Raw genomic sequence first — 14273 nt, forward strand, 5'->3', positions numbered from 1 at the left:
TCACTTAATTGACCGGTTAATGGTCACATCTAAACGAGGCTTATTGTGACTTTATAACCCTTCACCTTGGGTACTGGAATCAGGGAACAGGAGGGGGTGGGTGGGGACAGGGATAATGTCCGCGAGGCGCTCAGGTCTCTGCACTCCCATCCTCAGCAGGAGGCACTGGTCACATGGGTCCCTTGGATCCCAGGGCCCCTCCAGCGCTCAGGTTCTAACTGGTCCCCAGGTGCCTGGTCATGGAGGTGCCTCAGACATCACTTCAGGGTCGTGATGTCCCTGAGGGCTTGTGCCGTCTACATAGCCTCTGGAGACACCGGTTCCCATCAGCCCATCCCTGTCACACTCATCCTGTTCCGTGTTACATGACGGAGGCACACACATCATGTCAGACCTGCAGGCATGCACTCCACAGGTACAGCTGTCGCGCCACGAGCAGCGTCAGTGACGTCTGTAGAACTCTATGACGGTGGCCTCCCTGGCTTTGCTTTGAATGGAATTAAAGAAGGACTCTTAGCCCTGGCTGACAACTCATTCAAAGTAATTTTAATATACTTTTATTGATCTCAGAGGGGAAGGGAGAGGGAGCGAGAAATAGAAACATCCATGATAAGACAGAATCATTGATCGGCTGCCTCCTGCACATCCCCCACTGGGTATTGAGCCTGCAACCTGGGCCTGTGCCCTGACCGGGAATCAAACCGTGACCTCGGGGTTCATAAGTCGATGCTCAACTGCTGGCCAGACTAAAATAATGTTGAGTGATAGATCCCAACGCATTTTAGATCCATACTCTTTTTTTTTTAATTAAATCTTTATTGTTTAGATTATTACATTGGTTCCTCTTTTTTCCCCCCCATTACTCCCCTCCTCCCAGTTCCCACCCCACCCTCCGCCCTCACTCCCCACCCACTGTCCTCATCCATAGGTGCACGATTTTTGTCCAGTCTCTTCCCACATCCCCCACACTCCTTTCCCCCGCAAGAATAGTCAGTCCATTCCCTTTCTAGGTCCCTGAGTGTATTATAATCACCAGTTCGTTCTGTTCACCAGATTATTTATTCACTTGATTTTTAGATTCACTTCTTGATAGATGTGTATTTGTTGTTCATAATTTGTATCTTTACCTTTTTCTTCTTCTTCCTCTTCTTAAAGGATACCTTTCAGCATTTCATATAATACTGGTTTGGTAGTGATGAACTCCTTTAGCTTTTTCTTATCTGTGAAGCTCTTTATCTGACCTTCAATTCTGAATGATAGCTTTGCTGGGTAGAGTAATCTTGGTTGTAGGTTCTTGCTATTCATCACTTTGAATATTTCTTGCCACTCCCTTCTGGCCTGCATAGTTTCTGTTGAGAAATCAGCTGACAGTCGTATGGGTATTCCCTTGTAGGTAACTGAGTTTCTTTCTCTTGCTGCTTTTAAGATTCTCTATCTTTTGCTCTTGGCATTTTAATGATGATGTGTCTTGGTGTGGTCCTCTTTGGATTCCTTTTGTTTGGGGTGCTCTGCGCTTCCTGAACTTGTAAGTCTATTTCTTTCACCAGGTGGGGGAAGTTTTCTGTCATTATTTCTTCAAATAGGTTTTCAATATCTTGCTCTCTCTCTTCTTCTGGCACCCCTATAATTCGGCTGTTGGTACGCTTAAAGCTGTCCCAGAGGCTCCTTACACTATCTTCGTATTTTTGGATTCTTTTTTCATTTTGCTTTTCCGGTTGGGTGTTTTTTGCTTCTTTGCATTTCAAATCTTTGACTTGATTCTTGGGATCCTCTGGTCTGCTGTTGGGAGTCTGTATAATATTCTTTATTTCAGTCAGTGTATGCTTAATTTCTAGTTGGTCCTTTATCACAACATCAAGGGTCTCGCTAGATTTCTTGAGGATCTCACTACATTTATTGGCGGTTTCTAGAAAGTTCTGGAAAAACCTTAAAAGTGTGGTTTTGAACTCTATATCCAGTAGTTTACTTTCCTCCATTTCTGTCATTTGTGTCCTGTTTCTTTGTCTCGGCCTTTTTTATGCTTCCTTGTGTTGATAGAGTGGTTTTCTGTGCTAGATGTCCTCTTGTGCCCAGTGGCTCAGCCTCCCCAATTACCTGAGGTAGACACTCTTGGTGCACTCCCTTGTGGGCTTTGTGCACAGTCTTGTTGTAGTTAAGCCTTGATTGTTGTAGGTAACACTGGGAGGATTTGACCTCAGGCCAATTGGCTGTGAGAATCAGCTGTGTCGACGGTGGGAGAACTTCTGTGCTGAAGACACCCTTCTGGGGCAAGACTTGCTTCAGTGGGGCTTTGATGCTCACTGAGTCTGCCCTCTGAGTGTGTCCCATATGGATCTGCGGAGTTATAATTGGATGGTCCCACTCTGACTACTGGGTACACTGGCTCTTGGTAGATCCATACTCTTAAGCATGCATGGAATTGAGTGACATGGCTCATGCTTTTCACATCCGCACAATCATGTCACAGGCATGTTTGCATTTAGGCCTCTGAGGATGGAAGCCATGACTACAATGGCCTCTGTGTGACCAATAAATGATACCCCCCATGGATAGAGAACATGGAAACCAGCCCCCTTCAGCGCATTAGGAGACGCATTGATCAACAGCATTTCGCTTTCAGAAGAAGCATCAAAAACAGAAAGGTCCCTGATGGCGCCCAGATCAGCCACGTGCCTCACCTGACCAGCTCCACACGCCACGCTGCTGCCTCTGCCCCTGCCCTTGTGCCCTGAACCCGGAGATCCAGGCCCCGAGACTCTGGGGACATGTGTGAGCTGCTGCACACGCCTCCCCCTCCCACAGAGCGCCTGCCACAGCCTCCTGCACCCAGCGATGCTCTGGCTTCATGCTCTGTGCTCTGAGCTCCAGAGGGGGGCCCAGGCTATGGGCCAGGGGAGGGGGGCCTGAGCTTCAGAGCGTGTTTCCTTCCTCTGGTCGTCCGTCTCTTGCCAGAACTCAATCGCTCTGTGGGGCTCAGTGTCCTCTGTCCTTCCCACAGGCCAGCAATGAAACAAAGGCCCCCGGACGGCCTGGCTCAGCTGTTGAGCATGGACCTATGAATTGGGAGGAGAGGGTTCCTGAGTTGCGGTCTCAACCCCTGCCCCCTCTACTCCCCTCTGCCCCCCCATCCCCACCGCATTCCTCCTTTGCACAGAATTCTGCTCGCTGTACAGGAGTACCCCCAGCCCATGCTCAGCCCTCACTACCCAGGGTGATGTCTCAGCAGGTGCCCCACCTGCTCTCCAGCCACGTGGACACACTTCTAACCAGATGTTGCCACTCTTTTCCCACCGCACGGGGGACTGTACTGCTTTGTTCTTCAATATCACGTTGTGGATTGGAAGACCACTTTATGGTTTAGTGTTTAATATTTGGTGGGTTTTGTGGGGGGATTTCAAAGGAAGTTGAGCAGGCATGAACCCCAGGTTCAGTGTGTGCTGTGGACTCAGCCTAGGTGATGTGGATTCCCATGGGGTCGGAGGCTTTGACCTGTGGCGGCCAATGGAGCTGTGTTTATGGGGTGTTTCTAAGGAAACATCACTCCCGCTAACTCTCCTTTGGACATTGTTTCTGTCCTGACAGCCTTGGTCTCCGACACTGGATGGTAGTGACAGAGAGGAGGGGCCTTGGTAGCAGGGAGATGTTTGCGTGTCGCTTAAGAGGGACCGCGAGCCCGGTTCCCCGCGTCCAGTGTGGAACCTGTCTCTGCAGCCACCACTGAGGGGCCCTGATGCCTTCCCGGGGCCGCAGGGATGGGCAGGGGAATGCTCAGCAACATCAGGATTTGGGGTGCGGATCCCCCTTCCACCTGGGGCTCATGTGGACTGAGTCAGCTGGAGAGAGGCCGTTAACTTGTCTGAGTGTCAGCACCTGGAGGCGATTCTGTCTTTACAAGAAAATAACAGGAATTAAACGATCGCATCTGTACATGATGCTGCCCCGGGTCTCGGTCAGATGACCCCCTGACAGGAGCCGTCCATGCAGACCCTGACCTTCCTCTCCAAGAAGGCACTTCTGAGTCACCTCCCTCCCTCCCGGCCCCTCCTCCACGGCCTCCTCCTGTCCTTCCACACCACCAGGCTGGCCACCTGCTGCCCCTCCAGGCCCTGTGCCCTCCACGCTCACACTTCCCCGGGCTCAGCGGCATTTGCATCTCAAGCTCACAGGGCCCCTGGTGGCCTCAGCTTTTGTCTGCTGCTCTGTGGGTGTGACACCGGAAGAGACAGCCATTAAGTCCGCTGGGCAGGGCTGTGGAAAGGCCTCTTTTATCAAGAAGAGAAGAGCTGCCTTGGCCAGATTGGCTCAGTGGGTAGAGAGTCGGCTAGCGGACCGAAGGGTTCTGGTTCAATTATGGTCAAGGGCATGCACCTTGGTTGCAGGCTTCTCCCTGGCCCCGGCCCTGGTTGGGGCGCGTGCAGGAGGCAACCAATGGATGTGTTTCTCTCACATGGATGTTTCTCTCTGTCTTTCCCTCTCTCCAACACTCTCTCTAAAAATCAATGGAATAATATCCTCGGGTGAGAATTAAAAATAAAGGAGAGAAGAGCTGGCCCATCGTTTTTAACTGTGGAAACCCAAGTGAAACTGCGACTTGGAGTGGCTTTGGCCATTGCATCCAAAGAGAAAGCCTACAGGCGCCGCCTAGTGGCGGGCGGTAGACTGCACGTGTTCAGGGAGAGCCCAGGTTCTGCATGAAACGGTGCCCCCTGGTGGGGAGGACTCACAGTTGCGCTCAGTTTAAGGAAATCTCAGGCTGCTCCCTGCTGGGTGCCTGTCCCCCTGGGGACGTGACTCCTCACCCCGCGATCCATGTGAGAGGTCCGACATCTGGGAAATTAGAACCCACAAAGGACATAAGTGAGACTAATGGGATCATAAAGAGTTGAATTAATAATCCATGAGCAAATGCCAAAGTTATGAGCCATCCCGCACCCATAAAGAAGCCCCTCAACCTCCCACTTCTGCCCATGACCGTACAGCTTGTGTGAGACTCACACGTCCCCCAAGAACAGGCAGAGCATCTACAGGAAATGGGAAGTGAGCTGCCTGACGGGGTTGGTGCGCCCCAAGGCCGCATGGACTTGAGGGTCAAGATTCTAGGCAAAGGGCAGCGACAGAGACGGGGCGCCACTCGGCACCTTCCCCTTCGGGCCCCTCCCGGTCCCAGGAAGACGAGGCGCAGGGTGTTGAGAAACCAAACAGCGGGAGGCGAGAAAAGCCACTTCGAAGGCAGAGGTAACAGTGGCGGTGTCCACTGAGCGGTTTACAGTCACACGTGTGATGAGTTAGAAGTGTAGGGAGAGCAGCCCTGACACCTGATTAGCCATCTCGCACCGGCGGATCCTTGAAGATCCGTGGACTCTACACCCTTTGGCGTTTGCTCTTGACCGTGTCTTAGAACAGACCTGCTTCCTCTGCAGCAGGTGCAGCCACGCTTTTCAGTCCCACATTTCCTCATGGAGCAGCTGCGCTGGGCCTGGCCCCTGTGGCTCCGTTGGCTGGAGCATCGTCCTCTCCGTCTCTACAGGTGCCCAATGGAACTTCACAATTGAGTTCCAAGCCGCTCAGACAAGACAATCACCTGGTATCTGGGTCGTTGGCAAACCTTTTAGAGGTCAGGGCTGGGTTCCCCTCTCATGCCTGCTCTTCTTTCTCCTAGACCTTCTGGAGGGAGGATGGCATCATGGAAGCCCAGAGGGAGCAGATACCATGGCTCCTGCCCAAGCAGAGTTTACCCGGCATCCACTGCTGCTCCGCAGACGAAGCTGCCCACAACCCAGACGGAGGCAGGAAGCAGCTGTGCCTCAGGCGACCTGAGCGAGACAGGGAAAGCCTCCTGAGGCAGGTAACAGGCTGGGGCCTGACAGGCAGTGGCAGGTAGGCGAGGGGATGGGCTACAGTTAGGGGTGGGCTTGGCACGCATGGATGGGTCCGTGGACACAGAGAGCCTAGATTAGGGGTGGGGAACCTTTCCTCTGCCAAGGGCCATTTGGATGCTTAGAACATCACTCACGGGCCTTAAAGAATGATCAACTTTAAAATTAGCCAATAACTTGGACCAAACATTTCATTAACTCTCCCCTAATGCCTTGGCAGGGCGACCAAATGATTTCTGGGGCCTTATATAGCCTGCAGGCCAGACGTTCCCCACCCCTGGCTGAACCTGTTTCTTTCACCTTCACTCTGACCAGGTGGTGATCATTACCAACTCCATTCCTGGAACCTGGTCGGTTATTTGCACCGTAGCACTAATGGGAGGGGGAGGGTGGTGGAAATGCTGTATATCAGTGACTTTTAAGAACAAAAATGTTTTACATTTTGATTATTCTTTTCCTTCTATTGTTTCTACTTTTTTTTGCCATGGGTAAGAAATCCGTCTCAAACATAAAGACACTATGGTTTTGTACTGTTTTCTTCTAGGAAATGTATATTTTTATACTACAGGCCCGGTGCATAAAAAATTCATGTACTGGAGGGGTGTCCCTAGTTGGCCTGCCCTCTCTCACAGTCCGGGAGCCCTCAGGGGCGGGAGGCTACCTGGCAATCAGGGGAAGGCAACGACCCATCACACCTCTGCTGCTGCCACTTCCATCAGTGCAAGCCTCGGACTGCCCTGGTTACCTGAGCCTCGAGCAGCTCTGAGCGGCTGGGCAGCCGCCCTCCGAGGCTGACCTGTGCCTCGGGCCTGTCCTGGGTGGTTGGGTAGCCACCATCTGAGGCTTGCCTGCACCTCAGGCCAGCCCTGGGTGGCTGGGGGACTAGGGGCCTGGGGGACTCTGGAGGCAGGTGCGTGGAGTGGCCAGGACTGCCTGGGGTTGGGCCCGGCCTTGCTGCGCGCCTGCCACTCTGGCGGGCTGAAAGGACTGTAGCCGCCATCTTGTGGCTGTGGGCACTGCCATCTTTGAGGGCGGGGCAGCAATTTGCATATTCCTTCCTCATTGGTTGTGGGTGCTGCCATCTTTGCAATGGTGTGAGGGTCAATTAGCATATCCCCTCTTTATTAGATAGGATTTTACATTTAGTCCTATGATACATCATGAGTTACATCTGATATACTGTTTGGGTTTGGAGGTTTTTTAATATAGCCAGTTTTTCCAAAACATCCTGTGGAAATGTATCCTTCCCACACTGGAGCTTACCCACCTTGGTGAAAAGCCAAGTAACCATAGATTCATAGTTCTGTTTCTGGACTCTACAGTTCTTTCCATCTATTTGTTCATCTTTACATCAATACCATACTTTCCTGACTACTATAGTTTTGTGATAAATGTTGCCATTATGGAGTACTGCCCCTCAAATTTGTTCTCATTTTTCAAAATTGTTTTGGTTATTACAGGTCCTCTGCAGTTAAATATAAATTTTGAAACCAGGTTTTTCATAAACTTACCAAAATAAAACAAGCCTATCTGGACTTTGGTTGTGATTGCATTGCACTAAATCCATAAATCAATTTGGAGGAACTGACATTTTAAGAATATTGTTTCCTATCCATGAACACTAAGTGTACCCATGTAGGTCTTCATGAATTTCTCTCAGCAATATTTTGTAAGTTTTACTGTACAGTTCTTTCACGTCTTTTATTAAGTTTATTCCTAAGATGTTGATCATTTTAGACATTGTACATTGCACTATCTTAAATTCAATTTCTGATTGTTCAAGAATATAGAATACAAAAAAAAAAAAAGAATATAGAATACTAGAGACCTGGTGCAGGAAAATTCATTCACTCGGGGAGTCCTGTACCCTCTCACTATCCTCTTACTATCTGGGACCCCTCGGGTAGGGTCCCTAGGCCTGGCCTGAGATCAGGGCCTATTGGGGCTTTCCTTCCCCCAGCTACGGGCAGCTGGCCCCACCCTCCACCACTGCCACTGATTGCCATCTGTGCAGCACTGCCCGCCCTCCCCTTCCACCAGTGGCCTCGCTCTACAGGCAACAGGCTGGGGGCAATGGCTTGTCTGCCTGGGCCTACCTCTTTCTTTGCTGGTGAACAGGGCCATCCCAGCAAGGGGCCAACTGCCTACCGGATCTCCCCTAACCACAAACCTGCCTACCTGATTGCCCCTAACAACTTGCCTGCCTCCCTAATCACCCCTAATCTCTGGTCTGCCTACCTGACCACTCCTGACCACTCTGCCTGACTGCCTGATTGCCCCTAACTGCTTGCTTGGGGGTGGGGCAACCCGTGAGGGGCTGTGGTGGTCTGGTCTCAGGTCATTGCGGTCGTGACGCCTCTGGCCTTTTATTATATAGGATCATTAATTTTTGTACATTTATCTTATATCCTGCAACCATGCTATACTCGCTTAACCCTCTCGTAGACACTCTCAGATTTTGTACAAGTCATCTCTGAAAATAGTCTTGCACTTGATCTTAGCCAAAAGGCCAAGAAGCGATTCTTCATTTATGGTGCCTTTTCCTTTTTGCTCCACTGCACTGGCTGGAACCTCCTACAAAATGTTCAGAAGCAATGGCACTGGACATCCTTGCACTCAGCTTGTTGGGAGGAATGCATCCTTTCATCGTGATGTTTGGTAGAGGGTTTTTTTTGAATGAGCTTTATCAAACCAAGGAAATTCCCTTTAAATAATAATTTGCCTAGAGCTTTTATCATCAATTAGTGAATTGTCAAACCCATCTTCAGCATCTATTAATCAAGTGGTTGTCCTCATGTATTGATATGGCAAATTGTATTAGTTGACTTTCACATGTTCAATCTATCCTATGGAGATAAACTTATTTGATTAACATGTATTATCTCTCTTAATAGATTTGACTTGCTAGCAATTTGTTTAAAATTGTTATGTTGATGTTCATAAAAAATAATTCTCTGGTTTTCATTACAATATCTTTGCCTGGTTTAGGTATCCCAACAATACTGGTTGGCCTCTTGGATGGAGTGGGAAAGTATTCTTTCTTCTTCAATTTCCTGGGAGAGGTGGTGTAGAATTGGTATTATTTCTTTCTTGAATAAATGGTAACATTTACCACTAAAATGATTTAGCCTAGTATTCTTTGTGAGATTTTAAACTACAAATTCAGTTTCCTAAATAGGGCTATTTAGGTTTTTTTCTTTCTTCCTGAGTGAACTATGATATTTTGTACCTTCCAAGGAATTTGTGCTCATTTCATCTACATTTAAAATGTATTGCCATAGTTGTTCCTAATATTTGTAGAGTCTGTAGTGTTTTTACCTCCATCATTCTTGGCATTGGTCACTTCTTTCTCTTTATCCTGTTCAGTCTAGATAGGTGTGTGAATTGTTCTTGAGCTTCTCAAGGAACCAGCTTTTGGTTTAAATGTTTTCTATGACATCTTTCCAGTGTCATTGATTTCTGCCCTACCTTTGTTATCTCCCTTCTTCTGCTTACACTTTTCCTAGAGGCCCGGTCACCAATTCATGCACAGGTGGGTCCTGATGGGGGGAGGGAACGCTGGAGGTTTGCGGGCCAGCCCTGCCCCTGATCGGGGTGTGGGTGGCCGACCCGTGGCGAGTCCAGCAGTGGGAGGATGGGTGGAGGGACCCCACAGACACTGACTCTGTTAGCACCTTGACCTTGGAAATCCCAGTCTCAGTAAATGTTTGCTTCAGCCACCTGGTCTATGCACCTCCTTAGGCAGCCTGAGGGCACTGGCACAGTATGTACAGTCTGTATCCACTCAGAACGCTGTGTTTATCACGCTTAGACGTATAAATATATAGAGTTTTCATCTGAGGTTCCATTTGCCGTCAACTCAGCGACTTTCACAGCGCAGGGCCTTCAGGGCTCCATCACAATGTCCACGCCAACTGCGAAGGGACAGACGCCTCTGCAAATGGCCAGGGTCAAGCAGGAGCAATGGACACTTCCTGAAGGCCTCTGAGCCCCAGGACTGCATGGCCCAGGAGTTCTCACTAAAGAACTGTGTGCATGTGAGTGTGTGTGCACGTGTGTTTATATGTGCAAGTGCATGTGGGTGTGAGTGTGTGTGTGTCTGTATGTGAGTGAGTGTGTGCATTTGTGTGTATATGTGCATGTGGGTGTGAGAGTGTGTGTGTCTGTATGTGAGTGAGTGTGTGCATTTGTGTGTATATGTGCATGTGGGTGTGAGAGTGTGTGTGTCTGTATGTGAGTGAGTGTGTGCATTTGTGTGTATATGTGCGTGTGTGTGTGTGTCTGTATGTGAGCGAGTGTGTGCATTTGTGTGTATATGTGTATGCGTGTGTGAGTGTGTGTGTCTGTATGTGAGTGAGTGTGTGCATTTGTGTGTATATGTGCATGTGGGTGTGAGAGTGTGTGTGTCTGTTTATGAGTGAGTGTGTGCATTTGTGTGTATATGTGCATGCGTGTGTGAGTGTGTGTGTGTCTGTATGTGAGTGAGTGTGTGCATTTGTGTGTATACGTGCATGTGGGTGTGAGTGTGTGTCTGTCTGTATGTGAGTGAGTGTGTGCATTTGTGTGTATATGTGCATGCGTGTGTGAGTGTGTGTGTGTCTGTATGTGAGTGACTGTGTGCATTTGTGTGTATATGTGCATCTGGGTGTGAGTGTGTGTGTGTCTGTATGTGAGTGAGTGTGTGCACGTGTGTGTATATGTGCATGTGCATGCGTGTGTGAGTGTGTGTGTGTCTGTATGTGAGTGAGTGTGTGCATGCGTGTGTATATGTGCATGCGTGTGTGAGTGTGTGTGTGTCTGTATGTGAGTGAGTGTGTGCATTTGTGTGTATATGTGCATGTGTGTGTGAGTGTGTGTGTCTGTATGTGAGTGAGTGTGTGCATGTGTGTGTATATGTGCATGTGTGTGTGAGTGTGTGTGTGTCTGTATGTGAGTGAGTGTGTGCATGTGTGTGTATATGTGCATGTGTGTGGGGGGGGGTGTTGGGTAAGCTATAAGCTGTGGGTGTGGGGAAAGGGTCCTTACCTGGGCCTAGTGGTGTCAGGCCCTGGGGGTTGTTCTGGAGAAGCGGGACGGCGTTCCCGCCAGGATGCTGCCCTGCTTTGCCCGAGTCCCCTCCCTCACTGCTCTGCTCCCTCCCCGCACCTCTGGTCAGGGAGAGAGAGCACCAGACGGGAGCCTGACCCTGGGGACAGGGTGCATTGTGGCCTTGAGGACATGGGTGTGTCCTAGAGCCTGGGCGCCTCAGCTTGGCCCAGACGTCCCCGGTGGGGGGCGGGGGAGGGGGGGAGATGACACTTTCCCAGAGACAGGGTCCTATTAGGCTTTGGATAGTCAGCGGCAAAGCACCCTGCAGACCCTGCATCTCATCAATGAGTTCTGTACAGAAGGCCCCTGTCCGCGCTGTGAGCAGCACAGTGTGAGGGGCGTCTCCTGAGGTCCCCATTTGGTCAGTAACCAGAGAGCCTTGGTGTTGCAGGCGCTTTATTGGAATGAGCATGTGGGGGAGGTTTCAACAATTGTCTTGCAGTTTCAAGATCAAAAGGCACAGAGGGGAGCTATGCTGTGGGTTCTGCCATGAGAGTCGCTGTCGGGCCGTTCTGTCGTCAGAGGGAAGGTCATGTGGGTCAGTAGGAGGCACACTGCCTGCTGTTGAATACGGATTCCTGGAAACAGACAGAGAAGCACTCACACCCCCTCTCCCACAGAGGCCGTCCTGGAGCACAGACGTGGCCTCTCCTTGTTTCCCGGCTGTGTCCGCACCCACGGAGAGAAGCGGGCGGGGTTCAGCCAGAATTCTCTCCTTGTCTGTCACTCAGGAGGCCCGTCCTGATGCCAAGGACACGGGGCTTCCAGACCCGGTCCCGCCGGGGCCCTGGGAGCCTTTCCCTGCGCGTTTCCTCTGCTGTGAAAGAGGCCTCCCCTGCACCCGCTGTGCTGCCCCTTCTCCGTGTCTCAGCCCAGCAGGAGCCCGTGTGCATCTGGGGGCTGCGGGCCTCCCCCTGAGCCTGCCACGTGCCTGTGGCCACAGAACTGAGGAGACACGCCCTCGAGGGGTTTGTCTAACCTCCGTTTGCAAAGAGAAAGGCCGTCACCTGCCATGAAGGGGCTGCGCATGGCTTCAGGTGTGATTGTGGTCAATGCCTGTCCCGTAAATAGGACCCTGTCACCCTTTTCAATGGACAGGTTAGTCGTGTTAAGGTCCCAACCTCCAGGGCCTTCTCCTGTCGCTCAAGTGCAGCCCCAGGCCCTGAACATCTCCCCCTCCCCGACCCTCCCCTGGAAGCCACGCTCTGCCTGTTCCTCAGAGACTGGCCCTGCACACGTCACAACATGTGTCCTTTCCTGACGCACTCATTTTTATCATGGTTCCTGCGGATTCCCCAGCTTGTCAGACACCTGTGTCAGAAAGCTCCTAGTTATGCAGATGTTTATGTCTCTGCTGGGGCAATATTTCCCTATTGCTGCCTGGACTGATTGCAATGGGCCGTTTGGGTAGGGAATGAATACCAGGAAATCTGAACCATATCTGTTCTAAATAGAAAGAAGGTCTCCTTGCTTATACTGACCTTTGTTTTCAACACTTCCACCACCCATGGCGGGTTCATAGCCAAGGTGTCCACCTGTCACTCATGGGGCCATCCTTCATGCCCAGGACATTCAACCACTTATTCTAGCAAACGTGGGTACTCCAAAGGGCACTGGGAATCGCGTTCCTGAGAGGCGGGATCTGCCTGACATGTAGCTATCTGCTCTCTTTAGGAAATTCTTTAAAACGCTTTCCTATTTGTGTTGATCACTCGTCAACGTGAGGGTCCTCTTGGGAATCAGTTGTTCTGGGGCTGAGGGGTAGGCAAGCCTTTGCCCAGGCACTCTCCTCCCTCGTGGCCTTTCTCCTGTGTCACTCACTACAGACTCCACCACCTGAGCAGGCAAACCAGCCCCTGCCCCTGGCATGGCTTTCTGGATGTCAGCGCCCACGTTCACTGAGGTTACGTGAAGCATGACCAACACTTGCTGTTAAGAAGTTAGTAGCAAACTGAGAGCCCGCATGTCCCTGGCCCGTGCTTCAAGGGCAGGTAGGAAGAAACAGACATTACCATCATCACTTTTATATTGCTCAGGGTTCTGTTACTCTGGTCGAGAAAGCACTGCTTAAATTCCCCTAGAAGCTGTTCCGTGGTATCACCCGGTATGAACTCTTCAAGACTTTTGGTGAATTCAGCCTTCGTCACTGAAGGATCAATGGTGTTATAGATCATTTCCTCCAACCTTTCGCAGCCAGAACCTGGGAAGGAAGCACACAAAACCAGGCTCAGTTCCAGAGGACCAAATCCTTGCTGGGCGTAACCAAGACGATTGTCATCTTCTTACCTCCCAGTAGAGACAGACATTCAGAGAGATTATGGGCAATGGTCCAAGTCCTCAATTCTGGGAGAGCAAACTCAGGGTCTTGGATTTTCTCTAAGCAGCAAGACATCTGCCTCCTTGTCCCCACTCCCACACACAACACCCCCCAGCTCCCTGGCTTCCACAGCCCACAGAGCCAAACACCATGGAGCCATGAGGAATGAAGACACCAGAGAAAGGAGGGGCTCTGGCCTGGGGCTTGGGGAGCAGGAGGTCCGCCACAGGGGCCCTGACACCAACCTCCCCCAAGGCCTGGCCCTGGCAGCACTCACCGGCATAGCAGGAAAGGGCGAGGGCGCTCAGCATGAGGACCACCACCAGCTTCATGGCTCAGGTGCTGCTGTTGGCTGGTCACTGGACGTGGCAGGGAAGAAGGATCACTTTGCAGGTGAGAGCCCAGACTCCTCCTTTTATTCTCCTGGCGGCCACTTAATCCCTCCCACAGATGATGGAATGAGTCACGGGATGAACCTGGCATTGGGCCCAGAAAAGACAGGAGAATCATCTAGAACCCAGCCCACCCGTGGTCTGTTTGTAGAAGCCAAGGAAACAGAGCTTTAAAAAGATTTGAGAATTTTCAGAACTGCAATCATGGTAATGACATTAGATGAAATTCATGCTGAAGTGCTTGCGAAATAAGAAGGTAAATTAAAGCATTATGAGTCTGTGTTGTCATTCCTGTGTTTTTATTATTGTGGTTCTCATTACCTCTTCCTCCTCCTCCAGCTCATCCTACCCTTCCACGTGCCTCCTCCCCTCCCCTTCTCCCTGCACCCCCCTTACTCCTCTTTTTCTCTTCTGCTTCTGCCAAGTACAGAGATCTTCACATCCTCTTTCTGTGCCTCCTCCTTCACCAGTCACCTGGGCTGGGGGCCATACCACCCAGCGCCTGAGGAGGGCAGGCTTTCCTCACCCATAGACTGAGTCAGCTTTCTCTGTTGGACAATAGCAATAGCTTCTCGCCTTGGTTGAAGGTTGTTTGTACAA

The 14273-nt window shown here is 50.7% G+C and overlaps 1 protein-coding gene across 1 annotated transcript; it reads right to left on the minus strand.

Moving 5' to 3' along the window:
- Positions 1-11348: 11348 nt before the first annotated feature.
- Positions 11349-13665, minus strand: LOC132241554 (mammaglobin-B-like). Its single transcript, XM_059710444.1, has 3 exons — positions 13559-13665; positions 12977-13164; positions 11349-11542 (listed from the first exon to the last, which is right to left on the minus strand). The coding sequence occupies exons 1-3, from the start codon at positions 13611-13613 to the stop codon at positions 11504-11506; spliced, it is 282 nt and encodes a 93-aa protein (XP_059566427.1). The 5' UTR covers positions 13614-13665; the 3' UTR covers positions 11349-11503.
- Between the last annotated feature and the right edge of the window lie 608 nt (positions 13666-14273).

Source organism: Myotis daubentonii, chromosome 9 (assembly GCF_963259705.1).
Source record: "Myotis daubentonii chromosome 9, mMyoDau2.1, whole genome shotgun sequence".
NCBI classification, from domain to species: Eukaryota; Metazoa; Chordata; class Mammalia; order Chiroptera; family Vespertilionidae; genus Myotis; species Myotis daubentonii.